Genomic DNA, 26,038 nt, shown 5'->3' with positions numbered 1-26,038 from the left:
TTCAAATGTCATGGTCTTTTTCATTATTTTAATCTGTAAGGATTTTACTCGTGGTAAAGAGGTTTGTTGTCCCGTGACATCAATTTAAAAAAAAAAAAAGTCATATTAATATTTTTAATAAATTATAAAAGCTAAAAGTGTGGTCCTTATATACGTATGCTTTAGAAGAATTGTTGTATTCCTCCCCATCATTCTTGTAAAAATTTGCAAAAAGTGTGCCTTTGTATAACAATACCCCATGGGACACCTTATGTACCTTTTTTGTGTGTGCAGATTTTTACTGATATTGCAACTACTATATTTTTTGTTGGTGTTTTATTTAACCTAATTGCACATATGTATATATATATTTTTTTTTAAATCAACACGCAAACAGTCCCCATCCATTTGTGGTAAATTAAAAGAGCTCTTGCCAAGTTCTGGCCATGCACTTAGCTGAAATGACATTATCTCTCATTCCTTACATCAGCTTTTTTCCGGTAAAGGACATCATCATGCAGCGTGCCATGATAAACTAAAGGCAGAATGCATTTATCTTGAAGGTCGTTGTGTTCTTCAGTCTCGAATAATTAGCCTCACTGATAAGACATGCACGTCCACAGTGATACAATCATATTTGAAGTTTTTTATGCATGGAATTAGAGAGGATCAGTTCACTCAAACAAAAGAGTGCCTATGTCTCCTCATCCCTCGCTTGGCTATATGAGGATGGGATCGCCCCTTGGGCAGCCTGTTCTCTTGGAGAGTAGCCTCTGGTTCATTTACTTGTGTCAAGAATAGCCTACTTTTCAAGCTTAGCTGCAGAAAATTTGCTCTGAGCCTTGTTGCAATGATGAATAATAGTTCAGCCATTGCTGGATGATTCATTTAAAGTATTACTGTAATCTAGGTCCTATGAAAATATTTAGGTGAAGGAGGAGATGGAAAAGTTTTCCTTTAGCTAACAGTCTAAAATAAGCATTATGTTTTTTTAAACTCACCATCAAATTCAAAATTGACAATTCATTTATTTTTGGAATATTTCAATGTTTATAATAAATGATTTATGTGCACATAATTAGTTTTTAAATAAATTTCATGTGCCCTTATAATCTGATTGAAAAATTCAAAGTTACTTCCCCTACAACGATGAGAGTTGTGTAACATACTTCTATATTTTTCCATTTTTGAGCTATCAATTCTTATTACCCTTCGTATTGCACATTTTTTTCTGGTATTTCTGAATGTTATATAGGACTGTTATTGTTAAGTTTTATATTTGCTATAGTTAAGTGTGTGTTGTGTTGTCTTGTGTATAAGCTACTGGATGCCTTGAATTTCCTATGGGAATAATAAAGATCAATCAAACAATCAATCAATGTAGCGAACGACAATGATCCAACCATCCAATAAATTCCCGATGGATAAAACCAAGGCTGAATCCGAAATCGCATACTTCCTTATAGGTAAAAAATCTAGGCCTATGTGACAAAAGAAGTATGTCCGAGGCTATACTCATAAAAGAGTAGGCAAAAAGTACGCGGATGACCTATTCTTCTGGTGAGATTCTGAAGTTTGCATATGATGAACACATTACTATCCCATGAGGCCACGGGAGAGGATTTGTGAATGGCAGTGAAGCAATGCAATGCAACTGACACTGGTCACAAGATAATGACAACATGGCGAATGTATGTCCAGATTACACACTACACACATCCATACTATATAGAACATGCTTTTTTAGCGGTCGTGAAGTAATTACCTTAAAATAAGTACATACTCAAGAGAGTATGCGATTTCGGACGCAGCCCAAGTGTACAAATGTATTTTTGTTGAGAAGCCATTCACTCTGATAGTATAGCCTACATCACAAGGAAGAAATTACTGTTGCATCTTCTGTTTCATGCAGACTTTAAGCCCGCTGGGATTCCTTCGAAGTTTTACAACCATAAAATAGGCCTTATTCTTATTTACAAACAAAAGAGACTTTTTATTTATTAATTTTATTTTATTCAAATACTCTTCTGTGTGACTGTGGCCCTCATAAAATTTGCCAATGCACAATTTCACATCAGGTAAGTTGCCAGAGATATAATTATTTGACATTATATTGCACAACATTACCAAATAAATTGCTTGGAGGAAAAAAAAACATACGTTTTAAAAAACTATCCATGTTATCAGATTAAAATGAATAAATTCCTTTACCATCTTTCCAAGGACCACACAATGTTTTACTACTGTAAGACTTTAATACTGTGTGCCTTGCCTCTCTGAGTGTGTGTGTGTGTGTTAGTGTGAATGGGTAGCTATGTATATGTGTGTGTGTGTGTATCGTTCGTGCATCAAGATGGCGGTGGCTACTGACAGCAGAGTGCTCTCCTACAGTGTTTATAAATGGAGCTCGTACTCCTCTACATATTTACCCGAGTGAGTAACGCAAATTAAATACTCCCGTTGAGACTCTATTATGCTCTTAATATACAAACACAGTTCATAACTCTGTACTAATTGTAATCAAATCCATTGCTTAATCTAACAAACGGGCCGGCCTACAGCAGACGGGTGCATATACATAAAACAGCCGCAAATGTATAAACTGCAAACAACACAACAAACGAATTCTCTAAACGTACACATTAATTTGCATATAGATGCGCAAAAGTGCAGAAACGGGTCTAAATGTATGTAAATGTGCAGATGTGACAGTCATGTTAGCATGCTAGGCTAGGCTAGTGTGAAGCAGCTCATATGATGCAAAAACACGCCTTCAAGACACCTAATGTGTTTTATTTTACATGTCTTTATACAGATTGTGATGCTCTTTTAAGAACCTGGCAGGTGTCTTACTGCGTAGTATTTGTTATTTATCCTTAAAATATTAATCAGAACTGCAGTATGTAGCCGGTTAGCTATATGGCTAGTTTACTAGTGAACTGTTTTTCAGAAGTAAACAAACCGCAAATCGCTGGAAGCAGTTTTAAATGTTTAATTTTCCTTTAACGTTAGCGTTTCTTACAAATATCAGGTCGAAATGCATCTTAATTACTGTTAGACTGCATACAAGTATTTGGTGGCTAATGCCAAAAATTGTGGGAATATGACACTGATAGTCACAGACTATTTTTATCCCCTCTTTTAATCTTCTTCTGTTACTGTTAATCTACATATTATGTAACAAAACTTTCATGGCAAACTGTATTTCTACTGAATATGCTGTTATTTCTTGCTTTCTATCAAGTGGCAGAGTTTCGAGCAGTCTGTGAATCGCGGTTTTGAAACAGTCAATGAGTTTGTTGGTTTTTGCGGTCTAACATATAATATGCATGCAATTTGTGTATTGGAAAATGGATCATATGTTACTAATTTACATCACTTCTATATTATCTTTGTGTTAGATGTGACAGCTAGAGGCAAATGTGCTGTAGACTGACAAACATGCGTTCATTGCTTTAGTCAGTGGTGAAGCATATCTTGTTGTGACACCTGTGTACCCTTACCAATTTTGTTTTTGCTCATCTCAAGCTTGTATGCTTTATGAACTTTATCCAGCAAGCAGAACTGTGTTGGACTTGCAGTGTTTTTCCTGGGTGAAAAAGGGTCTTCAGTGGTGGCGGACGAACACGGTCATCCACTCACACAGTACAAAGTACCCTACCCATGTGAACTGCAAGCCCAGTACTGGCAATATATCCCAAATACATGCAAAGAAACCATTTCTAATATTAAATCATCTTGTTTATTCGTGAAATAAAAAAGAATCAGGACAGATCATAAAACAATTGTGCTTAGAACTGTTTTATATTTAAAAATCTCTGAGTCTAATCTAAAAGTCACTGAGTCTCATTCACTAAGCATGCCTTGGCGTACGCACAAATTTGTGCGTGAAATGTGCGTACAAACGATTTTAAGAACAAATCACAATTCACCAAAAATTTCGTAATTAAAATTGATTCGATTTACGAAAAAGTCGTAGTCTGTACGGCCTTATAATCGTGTTATAGCCTATTTCATCCTAACATGACTATAATTATAGGCTATTGTAGTATGTTGCATTTATTGTATTATATAATCCATAATATATAAAATGATATTATAAAATTAATTATTAAATAATACAATTTAATTTCATCTTAAATGCATTCCATCATATAGGCCACTACAGTTAGAAAAGCTGCCTTATAGCTCCAGCTGCGAGGTTTCTCTGAATAACGCAGATATATGCGTATACAGCTGGCCAATAAGATAGGCCTATCTGTAATATGGGTCTGTATAAAAGATTTCTTTGCAAAAAAAAAAACGTTTATTGTGAGAATGGCACACTTGGCATTACTCGAGGATCGGTGAGAGCGCCCTGCAAACAGCTGCAAGTTTGACGAGGAATTTAATAATTTTAATAAAGGCTTTAAGGAAAGCGTGTGCGGAAAGCCCTTATATGAAGATTGTTTAGCGTTTTATGCAAATGAGTAACCTTGTGCACACGGCCGCTCATTTAGAATACTCCAAATCCACTAGCGGAACGATTTTAAAGGTGACCTATAATTCAAAATTGAATTTACCTTGGTATAGTCAAATAACAAGAGTTCAGTGCATGGACATGACATAGAGTGAATCTCAAACTGGACTGTTTTCGCGTTCTCATTTAATTCACGTTTATGAAAAACACCCCTGAAAAACGGTCGGTTCTCCACACAATACCGACTGTGACGCAATAGTCGGGATCATTAATATGTACGCCTCCAAATATTTGCATAATGCCAGCCCTCAATGCCAGGCGGAACTGCGCAGCCGAAGCATGGCAGTTGCTCAGTGTGGATGTACACATGAACACAAAAGTATTTTTTAGTTCCTTCATCTGAGCCTCTGAAGAAACAATGGGTTAATTTTATTTTCTCTGGAAATTTCCAAACATTTCACCGAGTGTTTCCTCAACTTGGGCCAATACAGAGCTGGCCTCAGATCGAGCTACCAAGCAACACTTTCTGATGTGTAATTGTTCAAGTTCAGACAGGTAATCTTTCTCTCAAAATCGTTCAATACTGTATGCATCAGTAAGTCAAGCCAGTGACTAAAATATCAGCTTCACATCGTTTCTTTTAGTAGGATGAAAATAATCGTATTTAAATTGTGAACAAATTATATACAGAAAGCGATCAAAGAACAATCTTTCCACACAGCGCAAGTTTATCTGGACACTTGTCAAACTCGTTATGAAATCAATGACGCACGTTACTGCACAACGAAGCTCTTACTGTATTTACATCATCGTGTTTGCATTGGTGAAAGCAGAGAGAGTGCAGAAACTGCTTTGCAATGATAAGATCTTCATTCTCGCGATCAACACACTGTCATCTGCTCAATGCTCATCACGGCAACATTTTATGTGATGGGAATAGATCTAAATACTTTAAAAACATCTCACGATTCGTTAATCTCGATAGCTGTTATGGTAAAAACGTATAATAGCAATAGTAAAAGTATTCGGGAGAGAGTTTCACATGTAATGCGTTGCTATTTCATATGCAAGCATGTCAGCCAATCACAGCAGTGGCCGCGGTTACACTGAATCCCACAGCAGACACGCCCCTTCAAACAGAGTGTTCAAATCAGAGGCTAAAAGCAGGCTAGGAAAAATGCCATTTATTTCTAAATTATGAATATTTTTTATCTAAAAAACATACTAACATTATAAGGGTAACCCAGGAAACATTATAAAATAATAAAAAAAAACATTCTAGGGCACCTTTAAGAACAAATTCATGTGCGTACGGGACAGTACGCGGTGCGTATTGTGAATTGGGCAGAGATTTTTCGTGAGAAGTTCTCCTGTGCGTACAAATCCGAAATAATCCACGCAATTATTAGTGAATGAGACCCACTTAGTGACTGATTTGAGAAGTGAACAACAAAGTAACACATTACATGGAAAAAGTGGCAGGTCTATTATTTTGCATTTATACTCCAAGACTTAATGTGGTGTTTAATTCATCAGCTTTCGAATGTTTGTTTGCAGAAATATATTAGTGGATAAACCTAACGATCAGTCTTCCAGGTGGTCATCTGAGAGCAACTACCCTCCACAGGTAAATTCTGCTCCTCTTTTTCAGTGTTAACCTGAGCTGGATAATAGTTGTTCTATTCAAAGTTTCAGGTTCTGCGAATGCTCTGCAGACATCCCCAATTACATGATGGAAATTCTTAATAATAATAATAGTACGTTTTATTTATAAATCGACATTCCCACACTCAAAGCGCTACAGTTAAAAGTAATTTTATGTTTCAAAAGTAGAAATAATTCAAATATATTAAATATATAATAATAATATTAATAGTAATAATAAAAAATATATTTTTTTAAAAGGTCTCTGCCTTAATGAGTATTGGCATTTGGCTTCAGAGACGTGTGTTGCTCACTGTGTTCAAAGTTGTTCATTATCTTATGCCTGGTTATGTTGAAATTTTCATTCGTTGACACTGTGCCTTGCTTTCATCTTTTTTTGGAAAGAGGAGGCCTCCTCTCTTTGCTGGCCTTGTGGCACAGACCATGCAGCGCAGACAGACTTGTGGTTAAGCAATAAGGAAATCGAAAGTGCATGTTGGCGGTACAGTAGCACGTGCCCTCAACTTTAAACCGCAAAAGCTTGTGTTTTCTTTGTGTCCTTCCACTCTCGTCCTTTCACTTAAAAAGTACAGTCACCCTTCACAGAGTTCAGAACTTGCACTTCCTGTCCTTTTTTTTTTTTTTTTTTAGAAATACTGCTTCATTTGACCACTCTTGTTGTAAATCATTGCAGAAAATTCAATCAATGTTTCATCTGTGAAATGTTCTGAATGTTGTAAAAAACATTTTTTTACCGAGCTCTTAGTGCAGTCGGCCATCAGTGTTGGTGGATAGAATATCTCAGTCAATCTGTGTGAAATAATATTCCCATCTACAATGACAGTAGCCCATTCAGTTTTAGGGTCTATGCAAGGTCTGTTCTGAGCAATACTTGACAAGCCGTGATTGCGGGCTGTTCTGTCATGTTTGTCTACTGTCTACAGTTGAATTGTTTTCATGAGGGCAAAATGAGTAATAGAGCCCCTCCTGTTCACCTGCATCTGAAGAGGGTGCAGTGCACTTGGCACTCGCGGTCCCTGGCCATCAAGTGTTTTCGTATAAGAAACAAAAACACAAGAACAAAACTTCCTTGTGTTCTGTAATTTCAACAGAAGCGGAGATACCATAATGCATTAAAGTCGGCATGAAACGGAAGTTGCGATTCATCTTTTTTCCCCTATTGTGATGTATACACTCACCGCCCACTTTATTAGGTACACCTGTCCAACTGCTCGTTAACACTTAATTTCTAAGCAGCCAATCACATGGCGGCAACTCAGTGCATTTAGGCATGTAGACATGGTCAAGACAATCTCCTGCAGTTCAAACCGAGCATCAGTATGGGGAAGAAAGGTGATTTGAGTGACTTTGAACGTGGCATGATTGTTGGTGCCAGAAGGGCTGGTCTGAGTATTTCAGAAACTGCTAATCTACTGGGATTTTCACGCACAACCATCTCTAGGGTTTACAGAGAATGGTCCGAAAAAGAAAAAACATCCAGTGAGCGGCAGTTCTGTGGGCGGAAATGCCTTGTTGATGCCAGGGGTCAGAGGAGAATGGCCAGACTGGTTCGAGCTGATAGAAGGGCAACAGTGACTGAAATAACCACTCGTTACAACCGAGGTATGCAGCAAAGCATTTGTGAAGCCACAACACGCACAACCTTGAGGCGGATGGGCTACAACAGCAGAAGACTCCACCGGGTACCACTCATCTCCACTACAAATAGGAAAAAGAGGCTACAATTTGCAAGAGCTCACCAAAATTGAACAGTTGAAGACTGGAAAAATGTTGCCTGGTCTGATGAGTCTCGATTTCTGTTGAGACATTCAGATGTTAGAGTCAGAATTTGGCGTAAACAGAATGAGAACATGGAACCATCATGCCTTGTTACCACTGTGCAGGCTGGTGGTGGTGGTGTAATGGTGTGGGGGATGTTTTCCTGGCACACTTTAGGCCCCTTAGTGCCAATTGGGCATCGTTTAAATGCCACGGCCTACCTGAGCATTGTTTCTGACCATGTCCATCCCTTTATGGCCACCATGTACCCATCCTCTGATGGCTACTTCCACCATGTCACAAAGCTCTAATCATTTCAAATTGGTTTCTTGAACATGACAATGAGTTCACTGTACTAAAATGGCCTCCACAGTCACCAGATCTCAACCCAATAGAGCATCTTTGGGATGTGGTGGAACGGGAGATTCGCATCTTGGATGTGCAGCCGACAAATCTGCGGCAACTGTGTGATGCCATCATGTCAATATGGACCAAACTCCCTGAGGAATGCTTCCAGCACCTTGTTGAATCTATGCCACGAAGAATTGAGGCAGTTCTGAAGGCAAAAGGGGGTCCAACCCGTTACTAGCATGGGGTACCTAATAAAGTGGCCGGTGAGTGTATATCTGAGCCAAACGGCTTTTCAAACAAGAAAAAATGTAGGGTGGGACTTGATTTTGTCCATTGAGAATTGATTAGATGGTTGGATTGTAGTGGTTTACTATTGCTGTGATCTCATGTGAGTGACAGGTTGTCCCACCCTCCGACGGGCTGAGAAACAAGACGCTGCAACAGGGAGAGGATGATATTTTGATTTAAAGATTATGATATGAATTAAGTAACGTTCACATATAAATAATTTATAATAAGTACTGTAATATTGCATAAAAAAAAAATAAAAAGAATTGTTGACATGTCATGTCGACATTTATAAGAAAATTAGGTAAGCATCTGCAATGTATTTGTAGTTAGTCAGTTATTTCTTCTGTGCAACAATTTGTTTCTAGAATTTTCCACCCAAAATGGAAAGTGATGGGTACTGTCTGTCAAGCTCAAAAATTATAATATAATGTAATTTATTCCTGTGGTGGCAAGGCTGAATTTTCATCAGCCATTACTCCAGTCTTCAGTGCCACATGATCCTTCAGAAATCATTCTTATATGCTGATTTACTGCTCAAGAAACGCTTATTATTATTATTATCAATGTTAAAAACAGTTGTGCTGCTTAATTATTGTGGAAAATTTGATACAATTTTAATTGAATAGAAAGTTCAAAAGAACCCTGTTTATTTGAAACAGAAATATTTTGTAACAGTAGAAATGTCTTTATACTCTCGCTAATGTGTCTTCGCTGAATAAAACATATTAATTTCTTTAAAAAAATCTTACTGACCCCATACGTTTAAACGGTTATGTATGATAGTTTTTAGGAGCAGCTGACTAACATTTGAGTTATCATTCACTGAAAATTTTCACCCCGAGAAGGCTTTCAAATCTCATTTGTGTTTGTCTTTCATTTCAAAACATCCTTGATGTCAAATCTGGAGTGACTATTAGAACACGGAAGTGTGTATGATACTAGAAATAGGTCTAGATTTGCTGTTGTGTTAAAGGTAACATTTTCTAATTATTATGTGTACAGTTATTATTGATGTTACAAATGACTGTTTCTGCGGTGTCAAAGCTAGAACATTTTGGTTTGGAATTGCTTTGATATAATAATTTATTTTTCTGCTACTCAGTACTTGATCTTAAAACTGGAGAGACCAGCTATCGTTCTTAGCATCACCTATGGCAAATATGAGAAAACTCACGTGTGCAACCTGAAGAAATTCAAGGTGTTTGGAGGCATGAGTGAAGAAAACATGACAGAACTCTTGTCTAGGTGAGTCCGGATGGAAAATGTTAATTGTGATAATCTACTTCCAGGCTAATCTTTATGTCAGATAAGCTTTACAGACTCTTAGCTTTTCGACCATCTTTAGTGGGTGACCAGATATACTTCACTTAGTAATGGGGCACCAGATCGCAAACATTTTATAAAATGGCCTATAGTGTCTCTTGAGACGTGAGTAATGTTTGGGGAAATGGCTTCTTGTGATCTCATGTGATCATTCACTGTCTTTCTCATCTAATCCTAGTGGCCTTAAGAATGACTTCAACAAGGAGACATTCACGCTAAAGCACAAGATTGATGAGCAGATGTTTCCCTGCAGGTTCATTAAAATAGGTGAGTGTTTACAGCAAAAGCAAGCTTAAGTTCTGGTGACCTCGTGTGCTGACACATTTAGGGGAAAGATTAGTCATTGCACGATTTCAGAGGAAGGCAATGAGTTGAATGAGTGATTGAATGACTCTGCAAATCTTAGATGGAACAAACAAGTGCTTGTGTGAAATCTTTGTCAAAAGAGTTCAACAGTCAATGTCTGAGACAGATTTAAAAAAAGAAATTTAGGGTAGGACATTTTGAAATCAAAATGTTTTTTTGAAGCAAGGTACCTGCTGTAAACCTGCAGTTTGTCATCATATGTCTGAATGTCCTTTCTTGATTCTGTCTGTATGTGCTTGGTTGTGTGTACAGTGCCTCTGATGTCATGGGGGCCCAGTTTTAACTTCAGTATCTGGTATATTGAGTTACACGGCATTGAAGATCCAGACGTTGTCCAGCCCTGCCTTAACTGGTACAGTAAGGTGAGTTGTGTCCAAATATTCACCTGCACCAACACTGCTCTTTCAGGGTGAATCTCACAAAGAAATGTTAGGGTCATATTCCACCAAACATTTTTTTTTTTTTTTTTAATCAAAATGAACAAAATTTGAATAGTCAATACATCATCAATCCTTCTTCCAAAATGTGTTTTTGTCTTACCCTTATTCATTATGGTAGGCTGTTTATTTTTTAAACCGGGCGGGATGGTTTTCGCGGGGAATTGCGTACATATGTCACTTGCCTGTGTGTCTCGTCATATCCGTAAATAGAGAGAAGTTGCTCCGGCTACTTTGATGTTTGTGGGTGTGGGAGTGGCAGAGGTTATTTGTAACAACGGGCGAGAAAGGTTGACATGGATCAGCTCAATCTCGAACCTCCGGGGAATCGCCCATATAAAACAAATTAGAACAGAGGTCTTCGTAATAAAATGAGAATCAACATCGGCTTGGCTTTTCCGGAGATGGCGAGAACTGAGGAATTTGAAATGTTGTAAAAGCCAGATAACCAGATTCATCCGCACTGTCACGCAGAGCTGAAAAAGTTCTTCAGCAAAATGCAAGCAGTTTTGTGAGGTTTAACTGCCAAAAGTTACATGTTATACCTTTAAAGATAATCTGGTGAATGTCACTCAACATGTAAACTGAAGTATTAATTAATTCCTGTTTTTTTGTAAGCTTTATTTCAGTAATCTGCGTAATTGCCTTTTTATGCCATAATCATTAACAGTTTTTAAATTGCCAAGCTGTTCCAGTAGGGGAAACGTTCATGTTTTTATAACACTTGCAGACCATTTGCACAGGAAGTTTTACACAATATTAAACATGGATTGAAGGCATGTTACAGTGGGTTTTTTTTTCTGGACAGTACCGTGAACAGGAGGCCATCCGGCTGTGCCTGAAACACTTCCGGCAACACAATTACACAGAAGCCTTCGAGTCTCTGCAGAAGAAAACACGGATCGCTCTGGAGCACCCCATGCTCACGCACCTTCACGAGCGGCTGGTCCTCAGAGGAGACTTTGACGCCTGCGAGGAGCTCATAGACAAAGCCGTGAGAGGTACCCCACCCAGTGTTTCATCATATGGATACGTGCCACATTCATTAAGTTGGGAATGTGGGCATGTTGGTTCACTGTAGGGGAACAGAATTGTTCTGGATTATAATCGTGTTATGTGGCCAGCCAAATGTTTTGTCAAAAAAAGATGATCTACACTCAAAGGTCCTCCTGTTATAAGGGTTTTAACTAAGTTATAATTCTAATATGCCATGCTCTCACTGTTAGAGAAGTTCTGATGTCAAAGAAATGTGACTTTCAATTTAAGAAATTCAATTTACCTATCCCAGAGCTTTAGTTTCTTTAGTTCTATTTGAATAGTGATTATTTACTGTAGCGTATTGTTTTTCACATACTCCCGCCTTAACTAATAGGGGTGGGAATCTCTTGGCACCCCACGATTCGATTAGGATTCAGAGGGCTACGATGCTAAAACGATTATCGATGCATCTTTTTTTGTGTGTGACTACTAAGTACTTTTAAAGCAAAGTATTTATAATGACCCATAAAGAATTTACTTCCAATATAGTTTATTAATAAAACAAATGGAAGTGATTTGGCAAGTCAACTGTAAGGTTACATTTGCCAGCATATGTCCCAACATCGCAAAGAACCAACAGGAAAAAAAATGTGTGCCTGTACTAGCAGCATACTTGTAGGAAATGATTATTCTGAATCTCTAACATAAAATAATAGACTTCTAACCAACATCCTCCTGTTATGTGCAATGAGCAATATAATCCTTCAGACAAAAAATAAATAAACATTTTGCTGTAGCAAAATCACAAACAGATTTCATACAAAAATATAGAATTATGTACCAGCAGCTCTCATACAAAAATAATGGTTATGGACTTATGCATATTCTGAATAATTAGTAACATACAAAGCTGCTCTTATACACAGATAAATAATAAAGAGTCTTAAGACGTATGACTTGAAATTGTTGCTGTATACCACAATCAAAAACTTATAGCTTAAGCTTATACAAAAAAAGTAAATGAACATCTGCAGAGAGCACAGTCAAAATGTGGTTGGCAGTACAGTACACCTACGTATAACAGATCTGCTTACAGCATATTGATGTGAAAACAAAATAATACAGAAAGCAGCTCTCATACAAAAATAGAAAAAAGGCAGCCACAATGGAATTATGCAAATTTTCCATATGTTAGCTTTTAACGAAGAGGGTGGCGTTCGGATTTCGCGCTCAGCCATCATGCGTCTCTGTTATGCGCAGATTGCGCACACCAAAGACTGGCCGGGCACTGCACTTCCGCACTTCAAAGTTACGCCTTTTGCGTTCCGTCAATATTACGTTATTAGAAAGATTTTTTTTTTTATTTTTTTTTGAAAATCGATTTTTGACATTTGTGAATTGATTCATAATCGTCCACGTCCGCATCGCGATGCATCTAAGAATCGAATCCCCCCCCCCACCCCTATTAACTAATTTTTGGCTGTTGTATTGACTGAAGGGTGCAGAAATTACCAAGATATTTGATACAATTTAAATTACATTTCTTTTGCTCAAACAGTAGAGCATGGCAATCGATGAGTTTCGATATCCAGGAAATGTATGAACTCATAAAATATATAATTTGAATGCAGTGCGAGTGTACATCTCTTTGGATAAAAGTGTGCCAAATGCGTACCTTTAAGTGTGATTAACACAATGAGTCATAATGACCAACTTGCTGCTTTTTGTCAGAAACCTGTGGGTGGTGTCACACAAGGACAGTTGAGAACTTTACTTCCCATAACAGTGGTGGTCATATGCCAGTAATAATGTGCAACATAAAAGTTTACCTGGCTGTGATTCGATTTGAAGGATGTGTCCGCAGAGCACCTTTCAAGTAACTGAATAAATGTTTGAATGTTTGTTAACATTTTAATATTTTGCTTTGAAAATGGTTTGTGCTACCAATAAGAAAGTCTGGTACTCCTTGACAGGGATCTAAATTAACTGGAGGTTGTGAATCTCTTGTGCCCTTGCTTTTGTAGTCTCTCTGTCACTCATTTCGATAGAAATCGCCAACTTTCATTGACAGTTAATCACTTGAAGCAGAGATTATATTAAACAGAAACAGTTCACAGGTTTTACATTGAATGGGAGAAAGTGCAACACACAATATGGCCTCTCTTGCAAAGGAAGTCCTGCCTTCCAGAAAGGCCAACTATCAGTCTTTTATGCCTATGTTCATGATACAGTTTATGTCAGGTTTAATTGTTGGTCTAAACAATTCTTGTATGACTGAAATCGCTGTCCAGTGGTGTTGCAAATATGGCCGCTGAGTAAACTTCAAGTCGCTTTGTTGAAAATGATTGAATTAAATTCACTCTACAGACAAAACAAATAGTCTCTCCTCAAGTTCGAGTCATTGGTTGATCCAATGTTGCTGTTGTCAGGCTGGTCAAGAACTAACAAAGTGTTTACAGATTTTTGGGAGGAATCAACACATTAGGATGGGATAGAAGAAAATATTTGACACACTTCAACTTTGATCTTTTGTTCACAGTAGCCTTTTGCATTTTACACATTCTTTTCGTGGTCAAAGTCTAAATTACGGTAATTAGAACCTAATGAACACTTGTTTCCCTTTCAGGGAGCATACATTAGCAAATTAAAGTGCTTTTTATTTGTTCTCTTCCAGATGGTTTGTTTAATCAGTACATCAGCCAGCAGGATTATAAGCCCCGCTGGAGTCAGATCATCCCCAAATGTAACAAAGGTATGACAGCAGGCTACTGAACACACAGCCTCTTGCTCTGAATCTGAACGCTGGACTCCAGGGAATCCATGTCTGGTGTATTAAATGACTTAAGGGGTGTATTGATATTCAATATATCTTCCATGTTCTTGCTTTTTTCCTGTGTCTTGTTCCTGACACACACCTCTTCATTCACTTTCATTCTTTCTCGTTCTCTCGGATTAGGTGATGGTGATGATAACAGGCCAGGCATGAGAGGAGGTCATCAGATGGTCATTGATGTTCAGACAGGTACATCTTACGTCAGGTGGTTTATTTGCAAAGTTTCTGATTGGCTGGTTATTGCAGTGCTATTTAGCTTGTCCTGTCTTGCTTGTAATGGAATGCCTGTTAAGACTGCATTTCGCCCCATAGTTACGAGTTAAGAACTGTTTTAAATTTGTGTGTGAATCTGTGAGCTTGTTATTAGAGGAACAATCGATCCCACAGCCCTCATATGGCCCTGTACGTTCAGACTGACCTCGAGTAACCCACTCTACGGCTCAGCTGATGCTCAATAGCTCAAACAACTGTCTCTGCTTATCACCATGGCGACATCAGCCTTTCAACCTTAGCTCACAGCTGCTTCTCAAGAATATTAGGATTTATAGCAGCTTAAAAAAATACCATAGTAGTTTTTATCCTTTAGTTTCATATTGAATTCCTTACAAAGGTGTAAAACGCCTCTCACTCACCGACGCTTTGTCTTTGTTTTTAATTTGTCATCGCCTCTTTGTCCGACAGAAACAGTGTATCTGTTTGGTGGCTGGGATGGAACGCAGGACTTGGCTGATTTTTGGGCATACAGTGTAAAGGAGAATCAATGGGCCTGCATATCCAGGGATACGGAGAAAGAGGTAAGAGAGAAAGTGAAAGAGGATTTTGTTTTCAATTATGACTCAGCTGCTGAATGGCACAGAAATACCCTAGAGGTTTCAATCATGTCATTTAAGTTTCACATACTTTGTTTTCTGTGCAAAGTGTGTTGATGGATGCGTACTCTTTCATCTGTAAGGTTACTTAGATGGGTATTTTTTGGCGCTTTTCCATTACCAGTACCAGCTCGACTCGACTCGCCTCGACTCGGCTCGCTTTTCGCTCCGTTTTCCATTGCAGAAAGTACCGCCACAAATAGTACCCGGTCGTCATAGCGACGCATTTCGTTCCTCGTTGCCCCATCAAGCTCTCGCTGGATCCTCTCTTCGGCGTATTCTTCCGAGTTGCCATAATAATAGTAGTAAGTTTAGTAACTATCTCTGGCCAAACTATTTAAAAATGGCGGGGTTATTCTGGATACTCCATCTGGCGCGTGCAATGATGACGCAGATTCTCTGTGACCAATCAGCAGTCGGCATTGTTTTCACGTCACATTTTAGCATCGGCTTAGCTCGCCTCAGCTCGCTTAGAACCTCGCCGGAGGTGGTACGAAAAAAAGTACCCGAAAGCAGGTACAGGTACAACTTTTACACAGTGGAAAACCAAACAAAGGCGAGTCGAGTCGAGCCGAGCCGAGGCGAGCTGGTACTGTGTAGTGGAAAAGCGCCATTTGACTCATAGTTGGAATAGTTTGTGGATGAGCAAGAGAATGAAATGATTGTAATGACAAATATGTAGATTGATGGCTTAATGCTGATGGAGGCTTATGTGACCAAGAACCGCCAAGGAACCCAAGGACCCAAAGATTTGATAACATGGACTTCACTAATTTTGGATAATCCAGTGACTAGTTCTTTCTCAGAAATGCCCTTAATCATATCCTGGTACCTTGTAAAAACTTTATTCTCTGAAAAGCGGCTTTCGCACCTGGTAGTTATAGGAACTAAGTTATAAGAACTAGCCACCAGGGCAGTCCTGCGAGAACTAAATGTTTCCCTAGGACCATTTTCATGATTGCATTCACACCGCCAGTTGGAACTTACGTCCTGAAGGCGGTCCTAGAACTAAAATCTCTCCCAGTTCATGTAGTGTGTACACGCCAAAAAGCAGGTTCTTCCGCCATTGTTTATAGGAACTATGAAAAGGTTCCTCTGGTGCAAAAGCCCCTATGGACAGATAAAAAGCTTGAAATAGTGTTTCAACTCAATTGTACGATTTTGAAAGAACTCTGTTTTTGTGTAAAATATGCATCATGGCCTATATGTTGTCTGTGTGTGTGGTGTAAGGGGTGAAAACTATAAAGTTGTGATGTATTTCTTTTAGAACGGCCCCAGTGCACGCTCGTGCCACAAGATGTGCATCGACTCTCAGCGGAGGCAGATCTATACTCTGGGCCGTTATTTGGACTCCTCTGTCAGAAACAGCAAGTCCCTGAAAAGTGACTTCTACTGCTATGACATTGATGCCAACACGTGGACCCTCCTGAGTGAGGACACGTCCGCTGATGGGGGACCTAAACTTGTGTTTGACCACCAGGTACACATTTTAAATGACTCAAAATTATTCAGGATTTATGCTCCCATACCACCAGGAGTCTCCCTTTTACAGATTTATGATGAATAGTTCAGTATCTCTCAGAAAGTTGAACAAAGCTTCTGTCTTTCTCTCTCTAAGATGTGCATGGACTCTGAGAAGCACATGATCTACACTTTTGGTGGTCGGATTCTGACGTGTAACGGCAGCGTGGATGACGGCAGGACGTCAGAACCTCAGTTCAGCGGGCTTTACGCCTTTCACTGTCAAGCTGCTAGCTGGAGTCTGCTCAGAGAAGACTCATGTAACGCAGGGCCAGAAGACATCCAGTCCCGCATCGGACACTGCATGCTTTTCCACACGGTTCGTCTCCTTAGTAACGACTCATGAAGTGTTCTGAACTGCAAAAAAGATATTTTACACGTTGACCTCAAATTTTGTGATTGATTGCATTTGTGGATTGAGCAATATGGGGTGGGCAATATGACCCAAATCTTGAATTACTGTACGAGTAATTTTATATTACTTTAACAAAATATATAATATAAAAAGTAAAATAGTTTTTTTAATATATAAATATATTAGTTTAATTCCCTAAAAAAATTGTTTAGAATTTATGGGTGGTTTTGACAATTTTGATGTGACAGTTTTGTTTCTCTCTCCCGCAGAGAAATCGCTGCCTGTACGTTTTTGGAGGTCAGAGGTCCAAAACATACTTGAATGATTTCTTCAGTTACGACGTTGACGGTGATCATGTGGAGATCATCTCAGATGGCACCAAGAAGGACTCAGGCATGGGTATGATGTCATTAGCAAAAATATATATATATACTGGCTGGGATTTTAAGATTTTTTTTGATCGTTCTGTAAGAATGACTCCTACAAAGCTGTGCCCTGTAAAGAAACTCCTTATAAGGAGAGTATAGGAATCTTGAGCATGAAGGTGACATCATTTTCAGAAATAGAGTTGAATCAGGTGGGGATTATGTCACTGCGGCGGCCTGCTACACGCGTCAGAAGCGAACATGTGATCTATTGCAGCCCTACTGTTCAACAGCTAAATCAACTTGACATCATCTGTCTTCCTGATACTGATAGACACAGATCTGCTGGTCTGGATGATGGTGATGAACGTTTCTTGTGAGGACTGTCATGATGATTGGTGAATATTGCAGCAAATTCCTGAGCAGGGAGAACATGCTGCTCTACAAAGAACACGCGTTCTGCCGCTCATCAAGATATTCGCCTCTGAAGACTCTGCGTAAAATACACATTTTAATAGTTAAAGCCTTCTATAGTAGACCAGATATTTGCAGTCCTAGATGACTACTTTAGTTACTTTAAAAAGAATCTAGAGAAAAAATCAGTGGTTGCAGGCACAAACCTAGGGTTTTCAAGGTAGTTACTAGTGTGTTACTAAAGTAATTTGGATGGTTGTTAGGTGGTTACTTACTGACCCACGTCTCTATGATATTCTGGTCCCTGCAAAAGGGCAGAGAACGCTCCCTACTTGAATATAAGGGCTTTTCTGCATGTTTTAAGTAATGGCTTAATATAACATAACCCCTCTCTTCAAGGTGAATTTGAGGAAGCTTTTTGGGCAGAAACGCAGCAACGTGTTATTGTTGAAACTAAAATGAGAAAAAAATGACAATTTAAAATAAATATTATATGAAAAACTTAAACGGAAATGATAAATGTTAACCGAAAATATAAACATTAAAGCACTTTATAATATTAAATACTATATAGCATATAAATAATACCAAAAAAACCTCATATGAAAACTCATATATAAGAAACATACGTGAAAGCATGTCTTCTCAGCGTCTGCCCTCTTTTGGCACAAATCAACATTTAACAATACCGATTTGATTAAGTTCTCAGAACTTTGATTGACTTCTGGAGAACTGAGTAAGTTCTTAGAAAATACTCTCACGCCTCTGCACTTGCGGTGATTTAACTTACCTAACACGCACTGACGTCAGCTACACACTTGCACACACTATGATACTTGCACACACAATCAAGTCTTCTAACAAAGCAGACATTGTAAAACGTCTCTGATCATCACAGAGAAGAATTCGATGAGTTGACTGGTCATAAAGTCTGCACACCCACATAATGTCCCTCAAATGTTTTCACTTTCTCTATAATCAGTAATTATTGCATGATGTTGTGTCAAGCTCAGAGGGAAATGCCGAACCGAACAGCCAGTTCACAGAGAAGAGAGACTCCGAAGGTGGATGAGTGTGAGAGCTCTGTGAAGCCTGAGAGAGATTGTGCAGACACAGGCCTGTGACACACTTCCTGTTCCCATAAACAGATTGTGTAAAATCTCAATGGGCGACTTGACGCAGTGAGAGAGTATAAAAAGACCTCTGTGTTCTCTCTGTTATCGCGTTAGAGAGAGATGTGTGTGCGACGAGGACAGGGGGTGACAGAAAGAGAACGAGCTAGAAAGGCTGCAGAGAGGGACCAAAATAAGACTGAACAGAATACAATTTACCAGGAAGGAAACAGTAAACCCGAACAGAATGCTCACAACCACACCTTAAAGGAGTAGTTCACCCCCCCCAAAAAAACATTTATCATGTAGTTCCAAACAGGAGTGATGTTTTCTTTTGGGAATGAATAAATTAGAATTACAGGCCAATTCATAGATTAAAATGGTCTAAGCTCTGCTGTGATATTATCATTACTCGTGAATAATTAAGTTAATTAATAATGGGCATGATGACATTGATTTGGTTTGAAACTTGAGATTAGAGGCTGTGTGGATACAAGAGATGTGAAACTAACTGTTAAAAAATCAGTTACCTTGGGTATCTGTGAGTTATACAGTTTAGCAAACATTATACAGACATTTTGTCACAGAATGGGATGATTAGTCAATCCGAATCAAGTATTATAGAGAGCTGTGTAATTTAATTTAATATTATTTGTATTTAAATTATATTCCTTATATATTAATATAATATTGCATTTTTAAACCTTAATAAAAATTAATGCTTAAAATATTTCATAAATATAATATAAATGTTAATGTAATAGAGAGAAAATGCAAAATATATAAAAAATGTTTTGAATATTGAATTATTAATATTCAATTTAAAAAGTGGTTCATTCACTCACAAAGCACAAATGCAGTATTTATAGTTTATATTATTAAAATGATAAATTATTATATTTTCTTTAATACTTTCATATTGATATAATAAATGTTATTAAACATTAATAAACATTAATACTTGTCATTAAATATTTCATTAATATATTGATATGAATGTAATAAATAATGCAAAATGCAACTTCATGACTGATTTAAGAATAAAAAAACTATATATATATTTTATTTGCTCACCATTGGTGGAAATTTACAAGCGGAACATGGTTCCACTTGGTGGAAAATTTGTTGAGTTTGGCTGAAACCATAGAGAAAAATATAAGTGATTTACATGTTATTTACAAACGATTACACCAAGCTGCTGTCATCATGACACTTTAGCCTCTTTATACCATCTCTTAATGTTTTAAGTTTAAGTGCGTCTGTGTTTGTGTTGCAGTACCAATGACCGGGTTCACTCAGCGTGCCACCATCGACCCGGAGCTCAATGAGATCCACGTTCTGTCAGGACTCAGCAAAGACAAAGACAAACGCGAGGAGAATGTGCGCAACTCCTTCTGGATCTACGACATTGCACGCAACAACTGGTGCGTGAGTTCTCGGACACGCTCTTCATCTGTGCAACATTGCATGCTAATGAGTACACAAGACCTGTGCTTGTACGCTGTGTCCCTGAGGACTGTCTGCATTGGTAATCCACAACGTGCCTTCAGGCGCTTCATTCCTGAGGTTTCAGATTGCCATACACTGCTGCAAAGGAAGAAAATCTTCTGTTATGATGAGAGAACATGTTCTCTCTTTTCCTGAACTGTATTTTCTCTTTGCAGTGCATTAAAAAGGCAGCACTGAATGATGAGCGTATAATGCCCGTAAAAGTATCATACAAAGACCGCTTATAAAAATTGTTCTCAGCTTGAATGCACACTCGCATATATTGAATAAAGCCAGAGTGAAAATATCATTTCAAAGGCCAGACTGACCTTCAGCAAGGGAGTTGGTGACTATCAAACAGGAACAGAATGTTCTCTGCTTGTGTGTGGGGCTGAACTCTTGTGTGTGTGTTTGTGTGTGTATTAACTTTGCACTTAAACGGGGGAGAAAAAACCTTTGTTCTGTACAATAATTGAAAAAGAAAAACGTTGGCATCTGAAAAATGTGTTCGCACTCGCAGTGTTTCCTTTGGATGCAGTGTGCTGGTTTCTGTCATTTTGTTTATTTGACTTGATTTGGGTGGGTGCAATTGTGTACACTTTGCTAGGACAGTATGCACAGTTTAGTATGAAAGACTATCTGTGTGTTTGTGTGCAGGTCATGTGTTTATAAGAATGACCAGGCGGTGAAAGAAAACCCCACTAAGGCCCTACAGGAAGAAGAACCGTGTCCTCGTTTTGCTCATCAGCTAGTCTACGACGAGTTGCACAAGGTAATGTTCATTTCATATTTACCATGGGTGTGGTTGCCAAATGATCTACATTTATGATTACTGTGGTGGTGTGGTTTAGGATTAGCTGGTTAAAGATCTGACCTGATAACACAAAGGTTGTTAGGTTTCAACCCCAGCTAGCCTGGAGGAAGTCAACATAACCCTATTTACTTTCTTATTACTTAATAATAATAATAATGTTCCTTGTCTTATTGTTCTATCGTTTTTAGATTTTTTTGTTGAATTTTGTGTTTTATGTTCTTTCAAAGGGTTCTGCAGTAAAAATGTTTTCTCTATTATTATATTCTATTCTATTATATTATATTATATTATATTATATTAATTGTATTATTTTTGTAATATAATCTAACAATAAAAATAAAAATGATATGAATATTACAATAGTAATTTAGTATTCTGTAATATTAAAGGCTTTCGAAAGCTTATTAATAACTAGCTCTTTAATTTAGATTGTTAATGACAAACTGTTTTTAACTGATAATTCATAATTAAAAGGTATCTGGTATCTATTGTGTATCCTTACTTTTCAAAAGAGACTCGTAATAATTCTGTATCGCTGCCTGATTGTAAATTATTAGCTGCTTTCAAATGATTAGGTTGTAAACTATATAATATATACTATAAACCAAATATATATACATACATGTATACCATTTACTACTACTGATAAAAACGAATAACTTTAATTGCTGTACTAATTAATAAAAGCAGTGAGCAGTGGTTTGATACGATGATATGGTACACAGGTGCATTATCTTTTCGGTGGAAACCCGGGGAAGTCCAGCTCTCCTAAAATGCGATTGGATGATTTCTGGTCCTTAAAGCTGTGCCGCCCTTCCAAAGAATATCTGCTTCGACACTGCAAATACCTCATTCGCAAATACAGGTACAAACATACTTTTATCTGAGTTCAAGAGTGTTTCAAAATGCCTCACCCTGGCTCTTAAGAGATATTCATTATTCTGACCTCACAGTTCTTGATTTAGAAATTGTGCTTTAGAATAATATTTAGGTGGTCTGGTCTCTAGTTTCTCTCTCTGTTTGAAGCCAAAGAAAACTGTCAGGTATGCTAAGTTTCCAAATGGCACTAGGAAAGTGTTTAGATGTCTGTTCCATGTTAAACGGTTTGTGTCGATTGTTTAACGCAGTACATGCACTTGCTCTGATCCTGCTGTATTCTGTGTGATCTGAATGTAAACCGTTAGGACCAAGCTGTATTGTTATGTAATTGCAGTGTCATGCAGCACTGCAGTTAGTGATTAAGTTACAGTGGTATTTTTCCATCGGTGCATGTGATTTCTGCTCTCTTAGTGCCCTCTTGTGGCCATATTTGGTTAGTTAATCGAATAATAATGTACTTAGGGATTCTGAAACCTCAAACATGAAATAAATGAGAACAGAATTTCCCCATAACATGTTGTCATGTTTACACAGGCTTGTTGCCTTTTGTGTTTTTGCAGGTTTGAGGAGAAGGCTCAGACCGAGCCCTTGAATGCACTTAAATATCTACAGAATGATTTGTCTCTTACCGTGGACCACACTGACCCCGATGAGACAAAAGAGGTCAGGACCGCTGTAAAAAATGATTAGATTTAATGCTTAAGTGCCAGTTCACACCGATAACTATATTGGCGTCCACACAAGTGGAAGAAATCGCTCTGTGTATTGTAAGCGTTCTGCCACTTCAAATGCTCAAGCTCTGGAAGCAAGATGGATTCTGATTGGCTCTCGATGTTTTTATCGTTCATCTCTGTGCTATTCTTTTATATTTAGAAAATGTTTTGAACTAAATCTTTATCTTTATAGTTATCGTCCTTTGTGTGAACTGACCTTTAGCGTGTTATTAACAAACAATAAACTTCTGCTATTGATTAATTCAGTTTGTGCTCTTGCATGCATTTTAAAAGGTGATTTCAGTTCAAATAAAGCTGTGTCATGTAAGTGCTTTAGTGTGACTAAAATTGTACTGTCACAATGAGCGCGTTTCATATATAAATGTGCTTTTTGTGTTTCTTTCCTGTAGTTCCAGCTCTTGCCCTCTGCTTTGTTCAAATCCAGCTCAGACTTCATTCCTCTAGGTGAGCGCTTTGTTCAGATTCATTTCATGAACATGATTGTCCCCCAGTCATGTTTTTTTACTTTAAGTTGCTCAAATATATTTAATAGTGCTTTGATTTTTAATATTGATCTTTTTTTCTTTTCTTCATCACAGGCTTTTCAGATGTGGATCAGACGTACGCCCAGCGCACTCAGCTGTTTGACACACTCGTCAATTTCTTCCCTGACAATATGACCCCACCCAAGGGTAACCTTGTTGACCTCATCACCCTGTAGCCACGCCCCACACATTAGGCCACACCCCCGATAGACCTCTCAGACTCCTCCCACCAAAAACAGAAGTTATTTTTCTACATTTTCCACCCGAGGTGTGCCATGCCCACCTACTGTGTTTTCTCTTACAGATGTAATACCACTTAAACGTCACTGAGACTTATTTAATATGCAGAAATATAATTTTCTACTCTGGAGTGGCAGGGTTGTTTTTTGTTTTTTTTAAAAAAGGTGTCAGAATTAGGTTTAAATTTGCATATCTGCCAAATTGCGAACTGATTTGATTTTTTTTTAAACAATTTTTTTCTGCTCAGTCTATTTCAGTTTTATCTTTTAAATATTCTCTCATACAGTTTGCAAAATAGGTGAGTTATACATCCAAGCAGTTTACATCATAAAGAGGTGAATTTGATTTATGAACTGTGTGATCATCATGGGTTCCTTTCTGCCTTGCTATTTTAAATCACATTTTAATGGACAAACGTGCGCTGAGCCAGTGAAGGCCTGGGGCAAAGATCAGAGCGCCCTCTAGAGTCAGTTCTGATTTGATTACACATTTAGATGAATTCTGAAGGAATCGTCCACTCAGTGCTGGATTTGATTACTGGCTTCCATCTAAACCTGCTGCTGCTATTGGATGCCATGACATTAGTGCTTTCTTTGACTCTTTAATATATTCCATAACTATAAATTGTCATCCACAATTCTTACAAGGAATATAGTGATATGTTCGAGATGTAACGTACACAAGAAGTGTTTTCCATTCTGTATGTGTGTAGGAACGCAAATATTAGTAGCACATTCATGTATGGCAACACTTTGTACTTTATAACAGGTTATTACACTCATATCCGTTAGCAAATGGATTTGCGAAACACTGCTGCAATTAGACGAACCGAAGACATGGATGAATTGAATTTTTGAAGTGTAGATTGCTGTTTACTTAAGGTTGTGGCTGCTTTTGTCCAAACTCAATGTAGTCCAGTTCACACTGCTGTGTTACATAGACTGTTCAGCGGACTGGTACCAACACAAAGGAGCCTTATTGGGACCACCGAAGACAGAAAAGACCCCTCACTATTTATTATTAATATCGTTATTATTTCTTGGTGAACTTGAGCCCTGAATGTCATGTGTCTTATGTTCCGTCTTTCTCTATGATGTCATAGAGATTTTTGTATGTGCCCTTCATTCCGTATGAGCTTCCGGATTGTATGAAATCTTGGACAGATTAAAGTATGTTGGACGATAGTCTTCCATATAGTTCCACGTGAGTGTCTCCATCCGTGCGTCTGGATAACTTGGTCTCCATTTGTGCAGTGTTAGTTTAACAGCAGTTGTTATAGAATTGTTTGTGTCCCTGTGCACGAGTAGCAAGTGTTTGCCCTGCAAAAAAAAATCCTGTAATTGGATCGCTCTTAAATTTGCTGTACTTTTGGCTTCACCCACGCAGAAACCAAAGGCTCAAAGGACCATGGGACAGCACATTGTTTCACCCTGCTGATTGTGTCCTCCCAAGTGGGATATCTCAATTCCCTGAACTAGTATTAGCTGTAGTTTGGCCCCTGTGAATCGAGGCGTGCGTCTGTGTGGATGCACTTACGGCGCACCAGAGTGTGGAAGTTTGACTTCTCTGTGATTGGCCCATTTGTGAATTTGTTTTTCTGCACTCTTGGTTTCTTTTCTGGTGTGAAAGCAATTTGGTTTATGATTTATGACTTGTAATCCAGGGCTTTCTTTGCCTTTCGTAGCTAGCATTGTCTTTGTGCCAGGAAGAAAGTTTTTTTTTTTTTTTTTTTTAAAGAGGGGAAAAAAATGAAATCATAGATACACGAGAGGATCGACACTTACAACCGGAGACCTTTTTGTTGCACTCAATGCCAAATACATTTTCTTGCTTTCGGTGTACATTTCTGCAGTGTCAGAGATGAAATGACTCTTCTTTTCCTCTCTCCTGGAAATCGTCATCTCGGCGAGCCTCCCTCTGCTCTTGAGCTAGGGCGCATTGAGATGTCAGCACTACACTGTGGCTCTCATGAATGTGTAGAACATATTAAAGAACTGCATTGTATGTAATGTACATAAAAAATAAAGATTGTATTTTGTTCAATTTTTCCTAAAAATCATCTTGGTCTTCCTTTAACATAGCGTTGACTCGGGATTTGATTTTTTTGTTTGTTTTTTTAAAAGCATTTTAATTAATTTTTCATTTTTAAATATTATATTTACAATACTGTTCAAAAGTGTGGGGTCAGTAAGGTATTTTTTCAGAAAGAAAGTAATACCTTTATTCAGCGAGGATGCTTTAAACTGATCAAAAGTGAGAGTAAAAACAGTAAAATTAGAAAAA

General features: G+C 38.0%; 1 protein-coding gene across 1 annotated transcript; it reads left to right on the top strand.

Annotated features, from left to right (window-relative positions):
- Positions 1 to 2,303: 2,303 nt before the first annotated feature.
- mkln1 (muskelin 1, intracellular mediator containing kelch motifs) lies at positions 2,304 to 24,285 on the top strand. Its single transcript, XM_056257517.1, has 18 exons — positions 2,304 to 2,412; positions 5,996 to 6,065; positions 9,606 to 9,748; positions 10,005 to 10,093; positions 10,445 to 10,554; positions 11,438 to 11,630; positions 14,282 to 14,359; positions 14,564 to 14,629; positions 15,122 to 15,234; positions 16,577 to 16,789; positions 16,928 to 17,149; positions 17,455 to 17,584; positions 20,353 to 20,500; positions 21,222 to 21,336; positions 22,104 to 22,243; positions 22,818 to 22,920; positions 23,381 to 23,435; positions 23,570 to 24,285. The coding sequence occupies exons 1-18, from the start codon at positions 2,333 to 2,335 to the stop codon at positions 23,689 to 23,691; spliced, it is 2,190 nt and encodes a 729-aa protein (XP_056113492.1). The 5' UTR covers positions 2,304 to 2,332; the 3' UTR covers positions 23,692 to 24,285.
- Positions 24,286 to 26,038: the final 1,753 nt, after the last annotated feature.

Source organism: Rhinichthys klamathensis, unplaced genomic scaffold (genome assembly GCF_029890125.1).
Source record: "Rhinichthys klamathensis goyatoka isolate OS25496 unplaced genomic scaffold, OSU_Roscu_1.1 h1tg000139l_1, whole genome shotgun sequence".
Lineage (NCBI taxonomy): Eukaryota > Metazoa > Chordata > Actinopteri > Cypriniformes > Leuciscidae > Rhinichthys > Rhinichthys klamathensis.
This window is presented reverse-complemented; position numbering and strand designations above follow the sequence as displayed.

Coding starts and splice junctions, on each gene's coding strand:
- mkln1 (XM_056257517.1), top strand. CDS start 2,333: ATGGCGGTGGCTACTGACAGCAGAGTGCTCTCCTACAGTGTTTATAAA. Junction 10,094..10,444: donor CTGCAGGTTCATTAAAATAG/GTGAGTGTTTAC, acceptor TTGTGTGTACAG/TGCCTCTGATGTCATGGGGG. Junction 15,235..16,576: donor CCAGGGATACGGAGAAAGAG/GTAAGAGAGAAA, acceptor TATTTCTTTTAG/AACGGCCCCAGTGCACGCTC.